A 19,676-nucleotide genomic window follows, 5' to 3' on the forward strand; every position below is an offset into this window, starting at 1 on the left:
GGATGGATTAAAAACTGGTGGCAGTTCATGATAAACAGCATCTTTTGTGGGTCTGCATTTTCCAGTGGGATAATTATTTCCCTTTCCCAGCACATTGCTCAAACCCATTTCTCTTTCCACAGAACATTGTGCTTTAATGACGCTTCATGTTAAATTCCCGAGATGCAATTTTGCCCTTCACACCACAGACAAAGGCCCTTGAATCAGCAGAAAGGCCAGTGTGAGGACACCCCAGTAGCAGCACTGCCAGGCCAGCATGGGACACAGCCACCATGTCACCTCGAGGCACTGAGAATCATCCACTCTCTTCTGTACAGAGCACCATGGTTTTTGAAGATGCCATTCCAGGGCTGCTGGTGGTAGCGGGATGCTTGGCATAGTGCAGGCGTGTGTCCTGGCCCTCATCGTGCTGTGTGGAATGGGCTGGTGGCACGTGAGGGCTGGGGGTGGCAGGAGGCTGGACCCCACTCCACAGGTGGTGGGCACGCTTGTTGCCTCCTCTTCTACCTGAAGCAGTGCAAGCACCAGCTTTGTGCTAGAGTTTTACAGGAAACTATTGCTAAAATGGTCACTGATGGCAGAAACAGATCTGTCGAGGAGAGCAGTCAGGTCCTGCATGCGGGAAGGAGCTCAGCCTTACATCCAGCCCAGGCTGCAACTGACCATGGCACAGAAATCCCATGGCTGCCTTGATTGTGCCACTGCCATGATGCTGGTGGCAGGATCCCATCCAGGAAGGTGCTGGGGAGGCCACAGGAGGTCCCAAGGCCACGCTGTCCAAGTGCTGGTGGTGGGGAACAACCCAGGCCACAGCCATGCAGTCTGGTGGAGTACCCCAAAGCCTCATCAGTCTGGTGCTGTTGGGCAGGAGCACCATTCAAGAAGGGTTCAAGGAGGTGAGAATGGTGGCTGAAGGCTGGCGTAGGCGAAGTTTCACCCAATGATATCGGTGTAGGAGTGCAGCAAGGGGACCCCGTTTCTGCCAGCGGCGGGGGCTCGCTCCCTGGGGTGCGCTCGGCTAGGAGCCGGGCCTCTCGGGGGGCTGGGGTGGGGGGCTCAGCTGGCTCTCGAGCAGTGCCCGCGTCCCTTCCGCTGATACCCTCCGCAGCCGCAGCCGTACCGAGCCATAGGTGCCACCGGTGCGGCGGGCGGCCCGGGCGCGGCGGCGGGCGGCGGCGGCGGCCAGCAGCAGGGCGGCGAGCAGGAGCCCGCCCAGGGCCCGCAGCGCCGGCCCGGCCACGGTGCAGGGGGGGGGGGGGGCGCGGAGCCGGGCTGCCCGAGCCTCCAGCCGCTCCATCTGCCGCGCCGGCACGGCGGGGTCGGGCCGCGCCGCCCGCGGAACGGCCCCCGCCAGCACCACCAGCGCCGCGCCGCCCAGGGCACAGCCCAGCGCCAGAGCCAGCCCCGGGCCCGCCGGCACCGGCCCCCCCGCACCCGCACCAGCCCCCGCACCCGCGGCCGCCTCCTCGTCCGGGCTCCGCAGCTCCGCCGCCCGCGGGGACGCCATGGAACCGCCGCCGGCCTGCGCGGCCGAAGGTGAGCGGTCGAACCGGGACGGGATGTTCCTCTGGGTCGGAGACGGGTCCCCGAACTGGGATGCTTCCCCAAACCAGAACCGAACCCCGGGGGCGGGATGCTTCCCCTCCCCGAAGTCTCTTTCCCTAAGCGGGCTGCCAACCCCACCCCGCAGGTCTCCGAACCGGGCTGCTCCTGCTCCTGGGATCCCGCTTAGCCGAACCGGGCTACTTTCGGAGCTGAGACCCCGCCCGAACTGTCCACCTTCCCCGGAGCAGACCCCCAGACCGGGCTGCTCCCCTACTCTGAACCCGGCACCTTCCTCTCAGAACCGGGTCGTCCCACCTGGCTCTCCCCCTTCCCAAACCAGGCGCCCACCGCGCGACCCACCTTCCCGAATCCGTCTGAAACCCCCTCTGGGGACCTGTGTCCTTGTGACTCCACTAAACTGCCTCTCACCGGACCCTCTTCTCCCGCCGAGCTGTGCCCTCCGGTTCCCCGCTCCTGCACCGAGCTGTGGCCCCGCTCCGTGCACCGGGCTCCGCTCCCGCTTCTCCGCTCGCTGCCCTCCCCGCCGATGCCCGCACCGAGCTGCCCCGCTTCCCCTCCCGGCTCCCCGCGCCGGGCTGCCTACCCCCGCCGCCTCCCCGGCTCCCCGGGCAGGTGCCGGTGCCGGTGCCGCCGCGGGGCGGGCGGTGGGTGCCCCGAGCTGCGGTCGCGCACGGCCGCCGCACGCACACGCACACACACACACGTACGGGGGGCACACACATGCACTCGCATGCACACGCCCGGGTGCATACCGGCACCTGCTGTGCACGTACTCTGTGCAACAGGGACCCCTCTGTGCACCCCCCTCGGCAGCGCCGGGACCCTCCGTGGGCACCCCGGGGGGCTGCGTGGGGAGGGGCTTTGGAGAGGACAGAGCAGCAGGGTGGGTTTTGTGTGGGGTCTGCCTGGAGGACGTGTTCCCCAGAACCAGCAGTGCCCTGTGGGACCCGAGGCGGAGCTGGGCTGGGGACACTGGGCTGCAGCCTGAGTATCCCCAGCCTCAAGGACATGGAGAGGTCCCATATGGACGTTGCCCAGCCTGTCCCCAAATTCCGGGGGAAAGTGGGGGATGACCTGGGTTTGGGCCAGGTATGAGATGCCCCAGCCTGGGACAGAGGAGCTCCTGGCACCTGCGGTCCCACCACAATCCCACTGCAGTCCCATGGCATAATGCCCCCCCTTCACACACACACACACATACACACACACACGTTATTTATTCAATTTTTCCCAGACCATTCATGTCACTGCCTGCACTCTTCTCCTGACCTGGCACCAGACCCAGGCACGTGCCCCAGCAGTGACCTGCTGGCAGCCACACGCTTTCCCTCGTTTGTTAATACGACGTGGTCTATTTCCACATTTGGAGCAGTGCCTGGAGATGTGCATGTAAATCCCAAGCAATAGAGGGTAGGCTGATGACAGCTGCCGGGAAGGTTTGTCCATCACATTGCCATTTCCTTCAACACCTTCACATGCTTCCAGCATCTCCACAAGCACACTTGGTGCTGCAAGCACTGGGTGAGCTCAGTGCTGGGGCTGCAGGGATGCCCCTTCTGCCCTGAACCCTGTCCCTGCACACAGTGCATTCCTCTGCAGCTACACTGGGCTCTGTGTTATCCACAGTGTCTAGACACTGCTCTGCATGGAGATGTCAGATGGGAGTCTCCTGACACCTGTGTTATGACAGGGCAGGGATTTTCTCTGAAGTCTCTGTCAGATACAGCTAAAATGAATTTAAAAGGGTCAGAGAGTTTTAGGCCATGGCACATAACTAAAGAGGTGCATTTGTGTTTTCTGAGGGCTGGACAGGTGCAACACGATCCAGGCTCAGCACCTATCCAGGCACAGTATCTATCAATGATGCTTACTGGAACTCTCTAGACCAACACATGGTACCTCCAGTCACTGAGCTGCAGCAGGGGCATGGAACTGCCATGGCAGGGGGCTTAGAATGAGATGATCCGTAAAGTATCTTTCAACCCAAACCATTCCGTGACTCTGTGACACACAGAGGCTTCCCAGCACAGTGTCCCCAGAGATGCAGCCAGAAGTGGGCTGAGAAAGAAGCAGAATTAAAAATAAATGTAAGTGCATCCTGCCACGTTAACTACATTTAGAGAGGCTTTAGTACCAACCCACTCCGCAGGAAGGCAGGAGATGCTTGGAGACAAGTAGGTCATGGGACACAGATTGTCCCAAATCAGCAGGAAAAGATGGATTTGGAGCAGGCGGGCATATCACTGTGAACAGATGGGCAGGAGCAGATCTGCTGCCTCACCATCGCCAAATTCCCTGGGAAGACAGAACTGCCACCAGTTTGCTCCTGAGCAGAGCCGTGGTCAAGCCCTCTGTTCTGGAGCACCCAAGCCCTGTGGCTGCCCGTGCACCCAGGGATGCCAAGGCTGGAGCCCAGCCAGGGCTTTGTGGGGCAGAAGCAGACGCACTCATGGCTGTGGCTCCCACCTGCCTTCATACAGGGACAGGGCTGAGCCTGCTGTGGGGTCAGGGCTCCATGCTGCCTGGGGGGCTGCTCCTGCACCCCAGTCCCACAGCAATGCTCGAGAGCCCACCTGTGATGGATAAGGTGGAGGGATACATCCTGCTGGCATCGCTGCTTGTACCCTGCTGCCCCAGGATCCCAATGCCATTGCTGGATGGGAGCTGGAGGGGATCCCAGGTCTTTCAAGGGGCCTCGGGGTAGCTCAAAAACCTTCCCCAGCCTGATTTCAAGTGGCTGAGCATGAGGCTGGGGAATGGCAAAGGGCACTCCATCTCCAAGGTGCTGGTACTAAGGGAAGGGGAGGAGAGACTGAGACAGCCAAGATCTATGCTGCCAGTGCAGGAGCAAAGAGAGAAGGGAGACAGCCAAGGTCAGAGGGAGAACTGCCAAAATTCACAATGAAACTGCAGGAGTGCTGGAGGGGAGAGACAGACGACTTGGAAAGAGAATGATAGAGGAGGGGGGGAAGGAGTCTGGGAGTTGGAGCAGGGTGAAGAAACCAGACAAGGGAAGCAGGGTTGGGAACATGTCACTCCACAGATGAAGTGATTGAACATGGATGAGAGGGACAGCAAAGACAGCCTCAGGCAGGCAGAAGACAACAGGAGCAGGAATGTGATGGAGCTAGACAGGCTGTGGACCTGGCTTTGTTCCCTAACACAGCTCTGTGAAGCACAGCCCAATTTTGGGGAGTGCACAGCTGTCTGGTGCCCACTGGCAGTGCTGACCTCTATCTAGCCTCACCACCGAGGTGAAGTTTCATTCCTGCCTCCTTAGCATTCACAGCATCCCATGGCAGAGTGAGTGTCTGCAGCCAGCATGGCTGAAGGTGACTTGGAGGTCAGGGAAAAAGCAGCCAGGCAATTCAGGAGCTGGCTCTACATCACGGAGAGATCCAGCAGTTTGGGAGGACCAGAGATGCCCAGCACATCACAGCCTCCCTGCCTGTCATGGCCAGTCCTTGTGTACTCATCAGAACATCCCAGTGTTCCACATAGATGGGGTGGGTTTCTGATCCAGCAAATTGCTCCTGGGAGCTGTTGCCACCATCAAGGAGGGAGGGCTGGACATCAGCCTCGATGCTGGGGAAGGCTGGAGATGCACAGTGGGCATCAGTGAGGGTGGTTCCCTTCTTGCAGGGCATGGAGTTCCCAGACAGGTTTGGTGCCCTGGAAGAGCAGTGGATATCTGCTCTGGGATTCCTGGGAGGTTCCTCCAAGTCCCCATGGGATACACCACTCCAAGGATGGTTTATAGCAAAAATCCCTCTCCTTCCCCAAACATCTGAACCCCAGCCCAAAGGCAGCTGGCAGGATGGAGCCCTGCTTGCCTCTACGACCAGCTGCAGAGCCGCACTGGGAAGAGGCTCAGCACTTTCCTGGTAATTAAGATCTCGTTATCTTCAGCTAACACCAGGGAGACAGGGAAAACCACAGGTGCCTTGTGATACGGCAACAGCTGATGCTCCAGGCTGTGCCTGGGAGCAATGGGAGCCTTGCTGTGTTCTGCCTGAATATAAAGCACGGAAAGCACGAAGCAGAGAGTGACAAACTATTTTTTTCTTGGCTGATGACACCTAAATGTGCAAACATACTGTCTTCTCTCAGGGGTGGCTGGAGCTAGCATAGATGGATGGCTGTGCACCTTTCACCTTCCCTCTCTGCACAGAGGTCCGACCTGAGGCTCTGTTTTTTGTTTGGATTTTCTTTTTCTTTTTTTGTTTTTATTTTCTTTTTTTCTTCTGCAAATTTCCTTCACCAGGGGAGTTTTATGAGACGTGTCTGGAGTCACGCAGGAGCTGCTCACCTGCAGAGAAAGATGGGGCGGTGTCTGTAAACGGGCTCTTAGAATGTCAAGGGTGAAAGGGGTTGGGAGAAGAGGAGGGGAGGGGAAGACAAGGAGAGGAGAGGAAGAGAGGAGAGGAAGAACAGATGGATGGGCAGAGGGAGATTCCTCTCCACCCTCATGGAGCTAAAATGAAGGGTGCGGCACCGTGTTCCCGGGCACGTGTGCGTGCTGCCGGGGAGCCCCGGGAAGGACCAGGGAGCCATTTACAGCGGCAGGTCCCTGCCGAGGGGGCTGTGCGGAGCTGTGGCGAGTGGCCACGGGCCCTGCGGGGGCTGCGGCCGGAGCTGCCCGCAGCGGCTCCGGGGGCGGGCCCGGTGTGGGACCCCGCGCGGCGCCTTCCCGCCCTCGGCTGAGCCGCGGCTGAGGCCTGAGGCGGCTCTGCCCGCCCCGCCGAGCGCCCTCAGAGCCTGCCAATCCCCCTCGATCCCCGCAGAGCCCAGCGGGGCTCCTCATCCTCCCCAGAGCCCCTCAGTGCCCGTCCATCCCTCGGGATCCCGCTAAATCCGACACTCCCCTCCTGGTACTGCTCAGGGCCCCTGTCATCTCTGATCCCACTAAATCCCCCTGTCCCCTCAGGCATCACTAAATCCACCCTGACCCATCCCCTAAGGATCCCACCAAAGCCCCCTGCCCTCTGAGGGTCCCACTAAATCCTTTCATTCTCTCAGCACCCAGCTGGGTGATCCCAGCCCTTCTGGATCCCACTAAATCCTTGCTCCCCTCCATATCTACTTGGGTGCCCTGTCCTCTCAAATCCCATAAATTCTCTCATCCCCTTCAATGCCTGGTTGTGTCTCCCGATCCCCTCAGATCCCACTAAATTCCCCCTTCCCCACAGCACCTGACTGGGTCCCCCATCCCCTCAGACTCCACTAAATCCCTAATCACACTTGGTGGCCCAGGACTAATCTTCTGTTGCAAGGGAAAGAGCTCAGGGAATTTTGTCAGGGCTGCCCTGAGACCTTTGGCCAGGCACCATGTTCTACCATGTCCATTTGCTCATCAACAAGCGGGGGCCGCTGGCCAAAATCTGGCTGGCTGCCCACTGGGAGAAGAAGCTCACCAAGGCGCATATCTTTGAGTGCAATTTAGAGATGACCATACAAAAAATCCTCTCCCCAAAGGTAGGCTGTGGCATGAGGAGGGATCTCCTGGAGGGTCCTGGGGTGGAGGTGTTGGTCTTTCATAGAGAACTCTATTACTTCTGTGTAATATTTTAATGTTTTTACCAAAATTACTAACTCCTGAATAACTTTTTTTTTTTTTTAAATTTTAAATCCGCACAGTTTGCTATAGCTCTGCGAACCTCTGGACACTTACTCCTGGGGGTGGTACGGATTTACCACAGGAAAGCAAAGTACCTCTTGGCAGACTGCAGTGAAGCTCTGACCAAAATGAAGACAGCCTTTCGACCAGGTGTATACAAAACCCAGCATTTTTTCATCTGTGTACTTTACAGCTCTCATTTTAAAAGTTAATTTTTAGATATTTCTGTTAAATATACACTACTGACCCCAAAGGAAACTGAGCATACTAGCACCTACCACTGGTGTTTAGTCTGGCTTAATTTAGTGCCATTTCAGGTCTTTGATTCCCTTAACAGAAGCAGTATCTTAAGTGGGCTTACAAGAAGATGCTTGAGTTCAGCCTCCTTTGCTAGATAATTAATTTTAATTTCTGATGACACCAACAACATGTCTAACAGTGTCAGTGCCAGACCTGACAGCGTGTTTTGAGCTCTAGCCATGTAGACAGGGAGAAGGGAGCTGAGATGACTGGAGCCTTTTCCAACAGGCTCTGTGTTTGTCATACTTGGGCAATAAATGGGAGGCACTGTTGTCTAAAAAAAGCCTAGCACCAGTGTCTACTGCCAGTTTTAATGTGCTTTGTGACCTGGTCTGTTTGCAAAATAGTGAATAATTAGTCTGCATTATTCTCAAGGACATGATCACAGAACTATAGAATCATAGAACCATTTAGGCTGGAAAAGCCCTCCAAAACCCAGTCCAACTGTTCACCCAGCACTGCCAAGGCCACCACTAAGCTGTGTCCCCAAATACCACATGTCTTTCAAATCCCTCCAGGGATGGTGACACCAGTACTACCCTGTGCCAGGGCTTGAAAACCTTTTCAGTGAAGAAATTTTTCTTAATATCCAACTGAAATCCTCTGGCCACAGCTTGTGGCTATTTTGGGGATAGATCCTGTAGCAACTTGGAGGGCACCACACAGCTCAAGAACACACAACAGTCACCACTGCAGCAACAGAGACTTTACCTGAACAGAAGGGGGGGCGGAAATCTCAGCAGAAATGGTAAAATGCTGAAAGAGGCTGTTCAGGAATGCTGTGAAATCAACAGAAACAGAAATAGACAAAAGTGATCTGACTTTGAAATTAACCCTCTTCTGAGCAAAAGGTTGGGTTGGATGACCTTGAGAAATCCCTCCACACATGAATTTTTCCAGGATCCCCTGATTCCCAAGCAACTGGAGTCTGAGTACATAATTATTTGATGCTGGAGAACAGTGTTGTGGAGACAGAGCAGGGAAAAGGAAAACAAAGTGGTTCATTTGCAGTGCTGTGTAAGACTCTGGGCTAAACATCAGCTGGGAGAACCTTCCAGGGACTTAAAGCAGCTGTTCACCAACACAAGTACTTACATATTTCGGGTCCTGTTGCAGCAGACTCTTTTGTATCTGTCTGTAAAAAATAGATCATCTTAAGGACATAGAAACTGAAATTCCACTTTTGGTGGCTTTTTGCCTAGGCTTTACCTTTCTGTGATTTAGAATGGTAGCAGCCCCTCCTGACAGGTTTATAGGCTTATTATACCTACTTGGGAGAGAACACTACTTTTATTTTATTGATACTTATTTTGTTATGTTGTCTGTTTATTTCAGGCCTTCTTGACCTTCCAGAAGAGAACTTTGAGGCTGCTTATCAGTCCATTACATTACCTGAAGTATTTCATGATTTTGAAGCACCACTACCAGATGTAAAGTAAATGCTTCCCTGGTTTTTATTCATTCCTTTAGTATTTTCAGAAGTAAAAGCTATGCTTGCTGTTATCTGATTGAGACTCACGTTGTGTTGTTTCGATTTAATAACTGAATTCTCCTAAATTCTGAGCTCTACAAGGCTACAGTGTTGTGCTTTGTTAGTTTTCCTCAGTCTTTTAATCAACAGACCTTCACAATGAAATAATGTCTTGAACTTAGACTTCAGGATTTTAAATTATCTGAGTGAAGGATGCAAACAGCTTTCTGAATCTCAAGAGAAGAGATAAAAATTAGTATTAATCCTGAAAGATGTGGCCAGTAACCACACAGTGTTGCACTGTTCCAGTGGGTAACTTAATTTTGTTTCTGCTCCACTGCTCTCTGGGGCTGGGGTGTTTTATCAGCAATAGTCAGCCTGGCTCCTGAGAAAAAAGCCAGCATATTTCTTAGGCTTTTTTGACACAAAGCAGCATTAATGTAGAAAACTGATAAAAAGGAGGAGGCTAAGTTGTGTTTCTGATGGCTCTGGTGCCCTGAAGGTCCAGGACAAGAGATTTCCACCAAGGGTTGCTCTGTACCTCCTCATAAATACCGTTTGATGGCATCAGTAAGGGTTTATCATTTTGTAAGTACAGCTGCAACATAATACACTTTATTCAAGTGCCTCAACATACTGACTCTGTAAAGATGCCTTTTCTGTCTGCCCAAAGAGTTGTGCCATTTGATTTAAAAGATGTTTCACTAATTAGTTGCCTTCTGAGAAGGGCCTGGTACATACCAGGCCTTGGATGGGAACAAAATCACAAAAGCCTAAGTTTACTGGCAAAAGAGAGTGGAGAAATATGGGGGTTTGTGATAAAATGCCAGGATTGAAAGCTGTTTAGAAACAAGTTTTCACATTCCAGCTGAACACTAAATGGATTTCAGTTCACCCTATATTTTTATAATATTTTTTTCATCAGGGCCATTGATGTTGCTGAACATTTTACCTTGAATCAGAGCAGAGCTGAAGAAATCACACTCACAGAGGATTATGAAAGCAGTATACTTCTCTGTGATAGAAACTTTGGTGAGAGAAGTGGAGAAATTGGAAGTATTTCATATGAGGAAGTGTGTTTTATATGAAACTTTTATGTGAGCCCTTTCCACATATGAAAAAGCTGTCATTAAAGGTGCATTTGTTTCATGCTTTTGCTGATTGGCATATCATGCTGTCTGAGGTTTAAAAATTTTGTGTAAGCAATATAATCTGGTGTCAGAGACTGAGAACCAAACCAAACATTTCCTGCTTTTACTAGATCAGATAACATTGTTTATTGTTTATTTCATTTGAGGTATGGATGTCTTGCAATCTTTTAAAAATTACTAGAAAAATTAGGAAATTATTAAATCTGGCTTTCCAAAACTCACGCAGATGAGGGATCAGGAATTGTGTGTTTCCTCAGATGAAGAAGCAGATGCACTGAGGAGACAGAGCTTCTTTGAGGGCAGTGTCCTGACAAGCAGTAACAGTCTGGTGGCTGATCCCAACTCAGCCAGCACCAGCGGAGACAAATCTGTGCTGCACGAAGATGTTTACTGCTTCCAGGATGACCGTTTTGGGGATGAGGACGATGCTGCAGATATGATTGGTAGGGCTTGCCATGGGCAAACAGAATCTGTTCCTTTCCAAATATTTTTATTCTTACAGGAAAACAGTCAAGACAGCACCAAAGTGCTTGTAGTCAAAAATAAATTCTATGTTGTTCGTTGTTTTCATACATATTTTTTTTCCTATCTGTCACTAAATCTATGATCACTTAGACACTGCCAAGTCAAATTGGTTTAAAGGCTGTATTTCATTATTTTAGAATTAAAGGCATTAAATTTATGCTTAATGTTTAACAATTTAATTTCTATTTTCAAAGGTGAAATAGTGCAGCATTTTTATCCTTACTGTTGTAATAACAAAGGCAGCAAAGTAGCTTCTACATCATTATGGCTTAGAGTATTTATGTAAACCTTACAGATTGATACCTGTTAACACTGTCAAGGCCATCATTTTCAAACACAAAGGGGGAAATCTCAAAGTTGGGACTAATCCCCTCCTTTGTGTGCTGTTGCAGACAGTCGTATCACTGATGGCCATCTGCAGAAGCTGAGCTTTATTTCTTTGCAGAGTGTTAACCTTGACTAACATTAGGCTGTATCAGGCTATTTCATGACTACTAAGGCTTAGAATGATTAAAACTATGTGTTTTGTATTTAAGAAATCCTGTTGAGGGATGAGCAAAATGTCCTAGATAAAGACATTCTTGATGCAGAGGAAGCACATCCTTTGTCACAAGATCTGCCAGAGACCAGCACAGCCAGTGAGTTTGCAGCATCTGCTCCATCTCACATAAGCCCTCTGTTCCTGTGTTAATGCCCATCACTCACATTCAGCTTTTTGTAGTAACTTTGTGCCTTTTGCCTTTCTTCTTTTATTTTGAGCTTTTTTTTTTTTTTTCCTAAACTGCTTCATCCATCATTTTAGGATAATTTTATTTGATTTAGGGATTCCAAATTTGTAACTTGACATTGCTTAGAAACACCTTCATGTGACATCCTGTTGGATATGCTGTTGGTCCACCCTGCTGCTCACAGCGTGATGTCCCTTTTGAAGGGGAAAGAAATCTAAATAAGGCTGTCCTGTAACAGTGAACTTTCCTAGTGAGAGCTTAAAAGGTCTTTTCCAAGAGAAACAATTCCATGCTTCTATTTCTGGCTTCATATTTCTGCAATGTATAACACTTAAGTAGCCCATAAAAGTGTTGTTAATCTTCTTTTCGTTTGATGTTGATGAAAGAAATTAAGCTTTGATAACTATTCCTGAGACATTTTGGTATCTTAAATCCTTGCTCCCCCATCAGAGTGTTAGTTTAAAACAGAATTCTGGAATGGCTTTAAAGGGATAGAGTGGCTCTCCTTGATCTGTTGCTGGTGCTACTCATTCCTTTTCTGTGGAGAGAAATGTCCACACTGCCATGAACATGCCTGGAACTGGAAACAGAGAGGGATTGAAACTAAACACCTTTGCCCCTAAACACTTTCTGTAGTGTGGGTTTTTCTCCAGATTGGTTCTTCTGTGTCTCCTATGGCCTGGTCATTCTGGGATCAGTGAAAGGAAGTGTGCAGGGCAGAGCACAAGAAGGAACTTGGGAACATAAGTGAGATTATAGACAAAACCACAGTTTCCTATTTCTCACTGTTTCTGTTTGGTATCATTCTCTGTCATGTGATTGAGAATTCAGTCCATATTGTAATTTTGTTGTTTTTTTTTTTAATTTGGGTTTCTTGGGTTTTCTTGCAGTTGAGTCCAACTGTGCAGACACCACCGTAAAGGACGTAAATCATACAGTGAGTGAGACAACCCTTTTGTTCCAGGATGAAGGATTTCTGCTTGAGCCAGTTGATGATACAGGTCAGAAGTTGATCAGTTTCTAATGAATGTTTGCATTAACTAGGTTTGCTTTGCTTCTTAGTAGTGAAAATACTTGCAATATGGATTATTCCCACCTTAGATTTCATCTGCTCCTGCTGTCAGAGTTCCATTTTACAGTAAATATTATACAAACCCAGTGTCAGGTTATTTATCTCAGCTGCCCAAATCTCTGCTTGCAGTTTCTTCCATGTACTAAGTCAAGTTTTGTTGCTCTTCAGCTCCAGTAGCATTGCAAGCTTGGCCTTGGGGGTAGTATTGAAGATTCACCTGGGAAACTTTAATTGCCAGTGACACATCAGTGACTTGTATATTTAAAATCACTATCCTAAAACTTTCAAGCCTTTGGAAAACATTGGTTTGTGAACTTTTAACAAGATACAAGGTGAAAAGTATTACATTTCCTCTGTAGAGGAAATCTAAATGTCCCCTATCATCTTGGTGGCTGTTTATGAATAAACAAGCTCATGTTGACAGCAATATTTACAATATTGGAATTTTTTGGCCTGCCCAAATAATATCCAGGAAGTTATGGGGGTATAACTAATCTGTGTCTTTCTTTTGTGTTTACGTCTTTAATAAATTGCTAAATGATTAAACCGAAAAATACAGATATTAATTATGAGGAAATGAAACCTCTTGAGTACATCAGCAGTTCCTGGAGCATTTAATTTCTTGATGGATTAAAGACAGCTTACTCAGTCTTGTTGCTCTAGCATGTGTTCTCATGACGTTCTCCTGTTCCTGGTTCTTTATTAGAAGAGTCATTTGTCTTCCACCATCAAACATAAGGGAATTTCCAGTTAAAGAGTACAAAGAGTGAAAACTTCATAGAAACTTTTGAAGGAATGGCCTGTGCGCTTGTACTTTGATTTTCAAGTCTAGGCAGTGTTCAGAAGGTTGGCAACCAGGTTGATTCACTGTGCTTTTTTTCTGTGCTTAATGTCTTAGGAATAGACTTTAAGACTTGTTATTAATATTTACTTTATTTAGCTGTCACCCAGAGGAAAAAAAAACAAAGAAAGAGGAAGCTGATGGTGGATGCGGAGAGCGAGCTCAGCTGCCACACCATTTACAAGCAGCTCAATGACTGCACAGACCTCCTGACCACGCTGGACCTTGCTCCCCCAACCAAGAAAGCAATGATGTGGAAGGAGTGGGGAGCTGTGGATAAACTCCTGTTCCATGCTTCACAGCCTGAGATTCATACTCAGCTGCAAAAGGTAAAGATCGGTTCCTTGTGGGGTCTATGCCACTGTGTAGGTTCCAGGATTGTTGCAGAGCTGGCATCTGACTGAGACAGGTTTTGCAGACTGTTTGATCCAAACTTGGAGATGGCTGCAGGTGTGCCCTGAGCATTGCTCTGCAGTACAGGCCAGCTGGACACCTGATGGTTTGCACACTCACCACTAATTGTTTCATCACCTGTGGGGTCACAGCCTTAACCTCCTGCACTCCAACAAGTGAAACATTACAAAAGGAACATGAGAGCTGATGTTTCATTTCACACACAGGCACCTGAGTGGTCTTATACTGAGAGTCAACTTTTTACTTTCCTGACAATTTCTTTTATACTTTCTCCTTTGTTGTATTGTTTTCTGGTATATTTCCTCTTTGTAATCAATTTGAGACATCTTTTGTTTATATTTACTTTAAAAGTACATCAGGCATTATTATTAGAATATTGTAATGGATTTGGAAGGGCTCACTGCAGCAGCGCAGCTTCACCACTTAGAGTCCAGCTGCAGAATTACAACTTGCTCTTTAAGAGGATGAAAACTGCAGATGTTTCTTTCTTTCATCATTCCTTACTGGCTGGTTTCAAGAAAAATCATCTAAGCTTCTTCTAAGATGTTTTTTTCATGGAATTCATGTTGGAGCTCCAGAATGCTATTGCTTAAAAACAAACAAACAAAAAAAAATTGCAGATTTTCAGAGTGACCTAATTCAAATACTGAAATTCTGGGTTGCAGTCATTAACATACAGTTCATATTCATATCTTTGTGTTGATGTTTGCAAATAATCTGACATGATATTCTGAAAGCAAACATAGAAAAAATAATTATTTTCAGTTGTTTGAAAAAAGCTTCAAGGCTGACAGATTTAAGATGAGAGCAAATGGAATACAGAAGACGTCTGAAATGAAAGAAATGAGAAAAGAGCAAGATACTACAGGTAATATTTTAATTCTGTTGTGCAGAATCAGCTGTTAGAAAGTATTTTCTATTCTGCATAATGTCTGAGAGACATAAGAGGTGTTTGTGTGCAGTATTCCACAAATTACTACTTTGTTGTTCTTTTGTTTCTTAGAAATTAAATTAAATCCAAGTCTTTTCTTCCTTGTGGCATAAAGAGATATTTTTGGTTTCATCTCTGGTTTCTCTAATTATCTCTGAGACTGCAAATTTGGGTAATGTTGCTTGTGGATTATTTTTTAAATATAATTAAAAAAAAAAAAAAGCTTCCTTCTTATTCTAAGCTTAATCAAACTGCTCTCCAAAATTCCAAATTAATGTAAATAGTTCTGCTTGTATCTGGAAGATGTATGTGGTTAATATCAGGCAAGAAGGAATGTCCCATGTTAGATCTTCTGAGAAGGATGTATCCACTTTCACTCCTTTGCTCTGCTGGGAACCAAACCTGCCTCAAAAATTCATTAACAAACCCACCTCCTGTGATTCCATAAATGTCAACTTTCAGAAAAGGAAAACCTGCCTTGGGAGGTTCTTGTTCCATGCTCGTGTTGGGAATGATGTTTCTTCAATATTTGTTTATTGTGGCTTTTCCTTTCAAAGACTGTGAACTTGGGTGTGATTTTTGGTTTTCAGTGGGTTTTTTTTAAGGACAGTGATTCATGGTAATTGCCTCTTCAACCTTGGTTTTCTATTAATACAGAGATGCTGCCAGTAGAAGAGCCAAGTTACCTGCAGGAACCAGCTCATTCTGAGACTGAGAGAAAAATTAGAAATGATTCCTTTATATTGACATCACAGAGTGACAGAAATGAAACCAATGAGAACTGTGGTGAAATTATAGTGAGCAGTTTTCCTCAGTTTTAAAGACCTAAGTGTGTCTATTGGTTCCACTTTTTGCTAAGGTTCCATTTAAAACATATTAAGAAATTACTAATGTTTGGAAAGGATGCTAAAACCAGTCAAGAGAGCATTAAGTAGCTTGTGTGATGAAATCTTATTTATTATTTGGTAAACTCCCACAATGAATGAATGATTAATTAAAATGTTTATTAATCAGCATAGATTACAGTTTAATCACTAAATATGAATGAGAGCTTAATATTAAATAGGAAATATTGTACTGAAGAGACAAATATAATTTTTATAAAGGATAAAACTTACATTTTGTGTCTCATATTGAGGAAATACTTAAGCAATATCTCTTCCATCTTCACTTATGCTAAAGTGCATTCTTTAGAGACTGTGAGGCTCATTAATGTTGAAAAGTGATGAAACTGGGCTCATGGCAGCAGAAAGCACACGCTCCATGCCTCAACTCTGCCCATAGGTGTAGATTCAGCTGTAGGATAAATCCTACAGCAAGGTCCTTGCTTGATGTTGATGAAAGAAATTAAGCTTAAGGACAGACATTGATAGAAATAGCAGCTATTAACTAATTTTGAAAAACTTAATTACAATAAATTCATTGAGCAGAACTGTGTAATGAGAATTGCACTGTGTGCATAAATGGTCAGGCCTAGTGATTGTCTTTTTTGTGCTCACAGGAGAACGGAGCAGCTTTTTCTGAGAGCTCAAAAAATTCCCTGGGCCAGGAAGATGAAGCACAGCAGGTGGAGGTGCCAAAGGTGTGTGTCCTAAGCTGATGGCCCTGGCTTGTTTCAGAAGAGAACTCTGTTTCTTTAAAAAAAAAAAAAAGGAAAAAAATAGCATCATGAACTTACAGGGAGTTTTGCTTCTTGTGAGAAGGAAATAATTTCAACCTTGCTGGCTCTGAGGATGCTCAGGTACTCTGAAACCAGGGCAGTCAGCTGCATACTTCAGAGGTTAAGTCCAAAATCCCAAGCCAAATATTTGAACATCTCTTTAAGCCCCTGGCCAATACAAATCCTGTCAGAATCCCAGTCCCACAGGGCAGTTCCTGGCTCTGTAGCACAAAGCACCCAGGTCCAAATCTTTCTTTCCTTTGTTTCACACAACCTTGTGTGAGCTCAGAGGTGTCAGAGGCTCCAGATTCCCTTAGTCTGGCCATCCAGATGCCTAGCTCCATCTGGATTTTCACTCAGGCTGGAACTCCTGTCCTTTTTTTCATGGTGTGTGACCTTTTACACACCCTGACTGAGCTTCTGTTTCCTTCCTCTCAAGGAGCAAACAAGGACCAGGAAAGACAGTGAAGAAATAAGATGGGGCAAAAGAACTCTTCGGTTACAAAAAACTTTACAGGTACCAGTGCTGGATTTTGTTAATAGATACCAAAAGCTGGTGTTGATTTCAGCTGGACCACGTTAGAAAAGCTCTTCCTTCTACTGTCCATTTGTGCCTCTGCCTCTCACTTGCACCATGTGCATTTTTTTGGTATTTCTGTGGAAAATTTGGATTCTGGGTGCTTGATGTGTGGTGTTCCTTTCCACAGCTGCTGGAATTATGAGAATTTTCTGAATGCTCTTCTTTTTTTGAGCATATTTCAAATGTTCTGTGCAAATAATAAATATATATTTACACCTGAGTACAGCCTTTAAAAAACAAGAGATACCTCTGAAACCAAACAATTGCTCAAGGATATTTATTGTTATCAATCACAAAGCATGATGGAAGCACTCCAGCACTGTAATGGAATTTGATGGAATTGTAGATTTTAGTAACACACGTAAGTACCAACACTGTTATGGCATTAAAATGTTAAGAGCCACTTCTATAAACACAGATGGAAGACAGCCAGAGAGGTTGTGGACTCCCTGTCCCTGGAAGTGTTCAAGTCCAGGTTGGATGGGTCTTGGAACAACCTTGTCTAGTTGAAGGTATCCAGAGTGGGGGAATGAGATGGTCTTTAAGGTCCCTTCCAACTCAGACCAGTGTGTGCTTCCATGATTCCATGGAGATTGGATCCCATTTGAGGCATTCAGGCAGAGATATTCCCTCTATGCAGTGCTCTCTGTTTGGACTCCATGGGCTCCAGTTTTACTGGTAGAGAAGCTGACCTGACTGATTTCTCATTTCCCTCACGCAGCAACTGAAGAGATCAGGTGTGTGTTCCTTCAGTTTCCAGGAGCTCTGCCAGAGAAACAACCGGAAAGAAGCTGCAGCCATGTTTTACCTCTTTCTGGTGCTGAAGAAGCAGCAGGTCCTTGAGCTGCAGCAGCATGAGCCCTTTGCTGACCTCACAGCCACTGCTGGACCCATGTTTAACAAGATCAGATAAACTGATCAAAATACAGCTTAGACTGCATTTTCCAGCATGGTTTTCCTGGAAAAAGGATGGAATGTCTTGTCAAACTGTGGGAGATGAGCAGAGCTCCCAGTCTTCTACAGCATCCAGTAATGGCTTGTGAAGGGGTCCTGCCTCAGGTGATCAATACAGGGCTTATTATTAATGTTTACAGTTATTTATGGTATATATAGTATAGTATATAGAGATATTTATAGTATAATTATTTATAGTTATTTATAGTATTATTAATATTATAATTACATGATGAGTAATACAATACATTAATAAAATACCCCTAAAATATATATTCTACATAAGATATTTGTGTTGTGAAGGGTTTTATAAAAATCCTCAAAGGAATTTTATAAATGTCCTTGAATGGTTTTTATAAAAGTCCTTCAAAACCTTTCTCAGAGACTACCTTTGGAACTTAAATTGCTTTTGACAAGGCTTGTGTCTGTTAATTATTGAATACCATCAGTAAGAGTTACCTGTTTACTCTCTGTAGCAAAAAAAACTTAGACTATTTAAAATTGTTCCTGTCAAAGAATGTTCAGTATTTCATGTTTTAAGATCTGGCAGGGTACTGTCTCCAGTGTTGCTTTTATGTGTTCAGGCAGACAGAGGTTACACTGGCCCTAGAAGAGCCCAGAAGCTGCAGCAAGAAATTCTATTTCATAAAAATCCTGCAATTTCAGATTTCACAGAGCTTTTTAACTTATTAACACCTTTATTCATGTGTAGACCTATTTAAAAATGGATGTTAACTGAAATATTATTAATTCCTTGCATTTTAATCTAATTTAGGATAAATTTTATCCCTTTTACTGTTCTTTTCTGAAGCTCTTGGCTTCTGGCAGCCTCCCACCTGGAGGAGGGATGGTTGTGCCCCACTCAGGTGCTTTGATGCTGTGGGGACATCACTTTTCCTTCATGTGGAGTCAATAAAAAACAGATGTTTCCTTTGCTTGTTGGTGTTTCTTCTGAAGGATCAAATCCTGTGGGTACATCTTTGGAGTCAGGGACTTGGTGATTTTACTTAAAATGGGAAAGGATGGGTGCTACTGCCACCTGATTTCCAGGTGTTCACTCACCTCAGTGACACCCCTGTTTCTCTGGAGCCACTAATGTGTGTGGTTCCTGTCCCACAGGATTCAGGGAGGTTTGGTTTTGAGGGTCTGTTTAAGGGAATAAAAAGGCTTTAAAAGAGGTGAAGTCCCAGTGTGGGGCAGGGGATGGCATGGGGTGGGTGTGGGGGTGTTCCAGCTGAATGTCCTTTCTGAACAGGAATATTTGATTAAATAAGGGCCTTTGCTGCTGTTCTCTGAGGGGTTCCTTTTCTGGGTGTAAGGAAGCGAAAAGCATCCCTGTATGGTAAAAACATCTCTGTTTTCTGTAAAAGAAATGCTATTTTTGGGTGGGAACAGGAGCATGGCTCAGGCCGAGACTGGAACCAAGGGCAGCTCATCTTTTCCTTATGGCAGGTCTGGCATTTCCAAAGCCAGGTGCTGACCTGGGAAAAGGGTTTGGGTTCGGTGCAAACCTCTCCCAGCAGCAGGCCCCATCTCCCTGCAGGAGATCTCCTCAGGTCAGAGTATCCTGGGAGACCAAGCACTGCAGACTGCAGAGGGAAGGAGAAACCATTTTTCTTTCCTGAAAGCCATCAGGAATGACTCTGCATCTCACAGCAGAGCTTCTGCCTGTTCCACATGGTCAGAGCTGCTCCAGTGGCAGCAGATGTGATAACTCATTAATTTTCCTTTCAAGGAGAGAGGCTGTGCATTGGATTCACTGGGAAAGAAAGAAACAAAAGGCAGCTGGAGGCAGGCAGGAATAAATGGGAGGCAGGATATATATATACACACTGAAAACAGTCTGTGTGTCGGGATAAATGAGGT

General features: G+C 46.7%; 2 protein-coding genes across 4 annotated transcripts; one reads left to right on the forward strand and one right to left on the reverse strand.

Moving 5' to 3' along the window:
• Window positions 1-1,018: 1,018 nt before the first annotated feature.
• On the reverse strand, window positions 1,019-1,507 carry TMEM74B (transmembrane protein 74B). The gene has a single exon (XM_088064574.1). It carries the CDS (start codon window positions 1,505-1,507, stop codon window positions 1,019-1,021), a length of 489 nt encoding a protein of 162 aa, XP_087920700.1.
• Window positions 1,480-17,925, forward strand: RAD21L1 (RAD21 cohesin complex component like 1). 3 transcript variants are annotated; one of them, XM_088064573.1, is made up of 13 exons: window positions 1,480-1,536; window positions 7,204-7,333; window positions 8,819-8,918; window positions 9,880-9,986; window positions 10,363-10,548; window positions 11,167-11,268; window positions 12,249-12,359; window positions 13,371-13,600; window positions 14,451-14,553; window positions 15,274-15,413; window positions 16,118-16,198; window positions 16,716-16,793; window positions 17,578-17,925. In XM_088064573.1, the coding sequence occupies exons 2-13, from the start codon at window positions 7,312-7,314 to the stop codon at window positions 17,767-17,769; spliced, it is 1,452 nt and encodes a 483-aa protein (XP_087920699.1). In that variant the 5' UTR covers window positions 1,480-1,536; window positions 7,204-7,311; the 3' UTR covers window positions 17,770-17,925. The 3 variants fall into 3 exon arrangements, with proteins under 3 accessions (XP_087920699.1, XP_087920698.1, XP_005524991.1); XM_088064572.1 differs by lacking the exon at window positions 1,480-1,536 and adding an exon at window positions 5,657-5,739; XM_005524934.2 differs by lacking the exon at window positions 1,480-1,536 and adding an exon at window positions 6,573-7,041.
• Window positions 17,926-19,676: the final 1,751 nt, after the last annotated feature.

The sequence above is a fragment of the Pseudopodoces humilis genome, chromosome 19 (genome assembly GCF_049639895.1).
Source record: "Pseudopodoces humilis isolate 2021_Gansu_Grassland_sample_001 chromosome 19, ASM4963989v1, whole genome shotgun sequence".
Classification (NCBI taxonomy): domain Eukaryota; kingdom Metazoa; phylum Chordata; class Aves; order Passeriformes; family Paridae; genus Pseudopodoces; species Pseudopodoces humilis.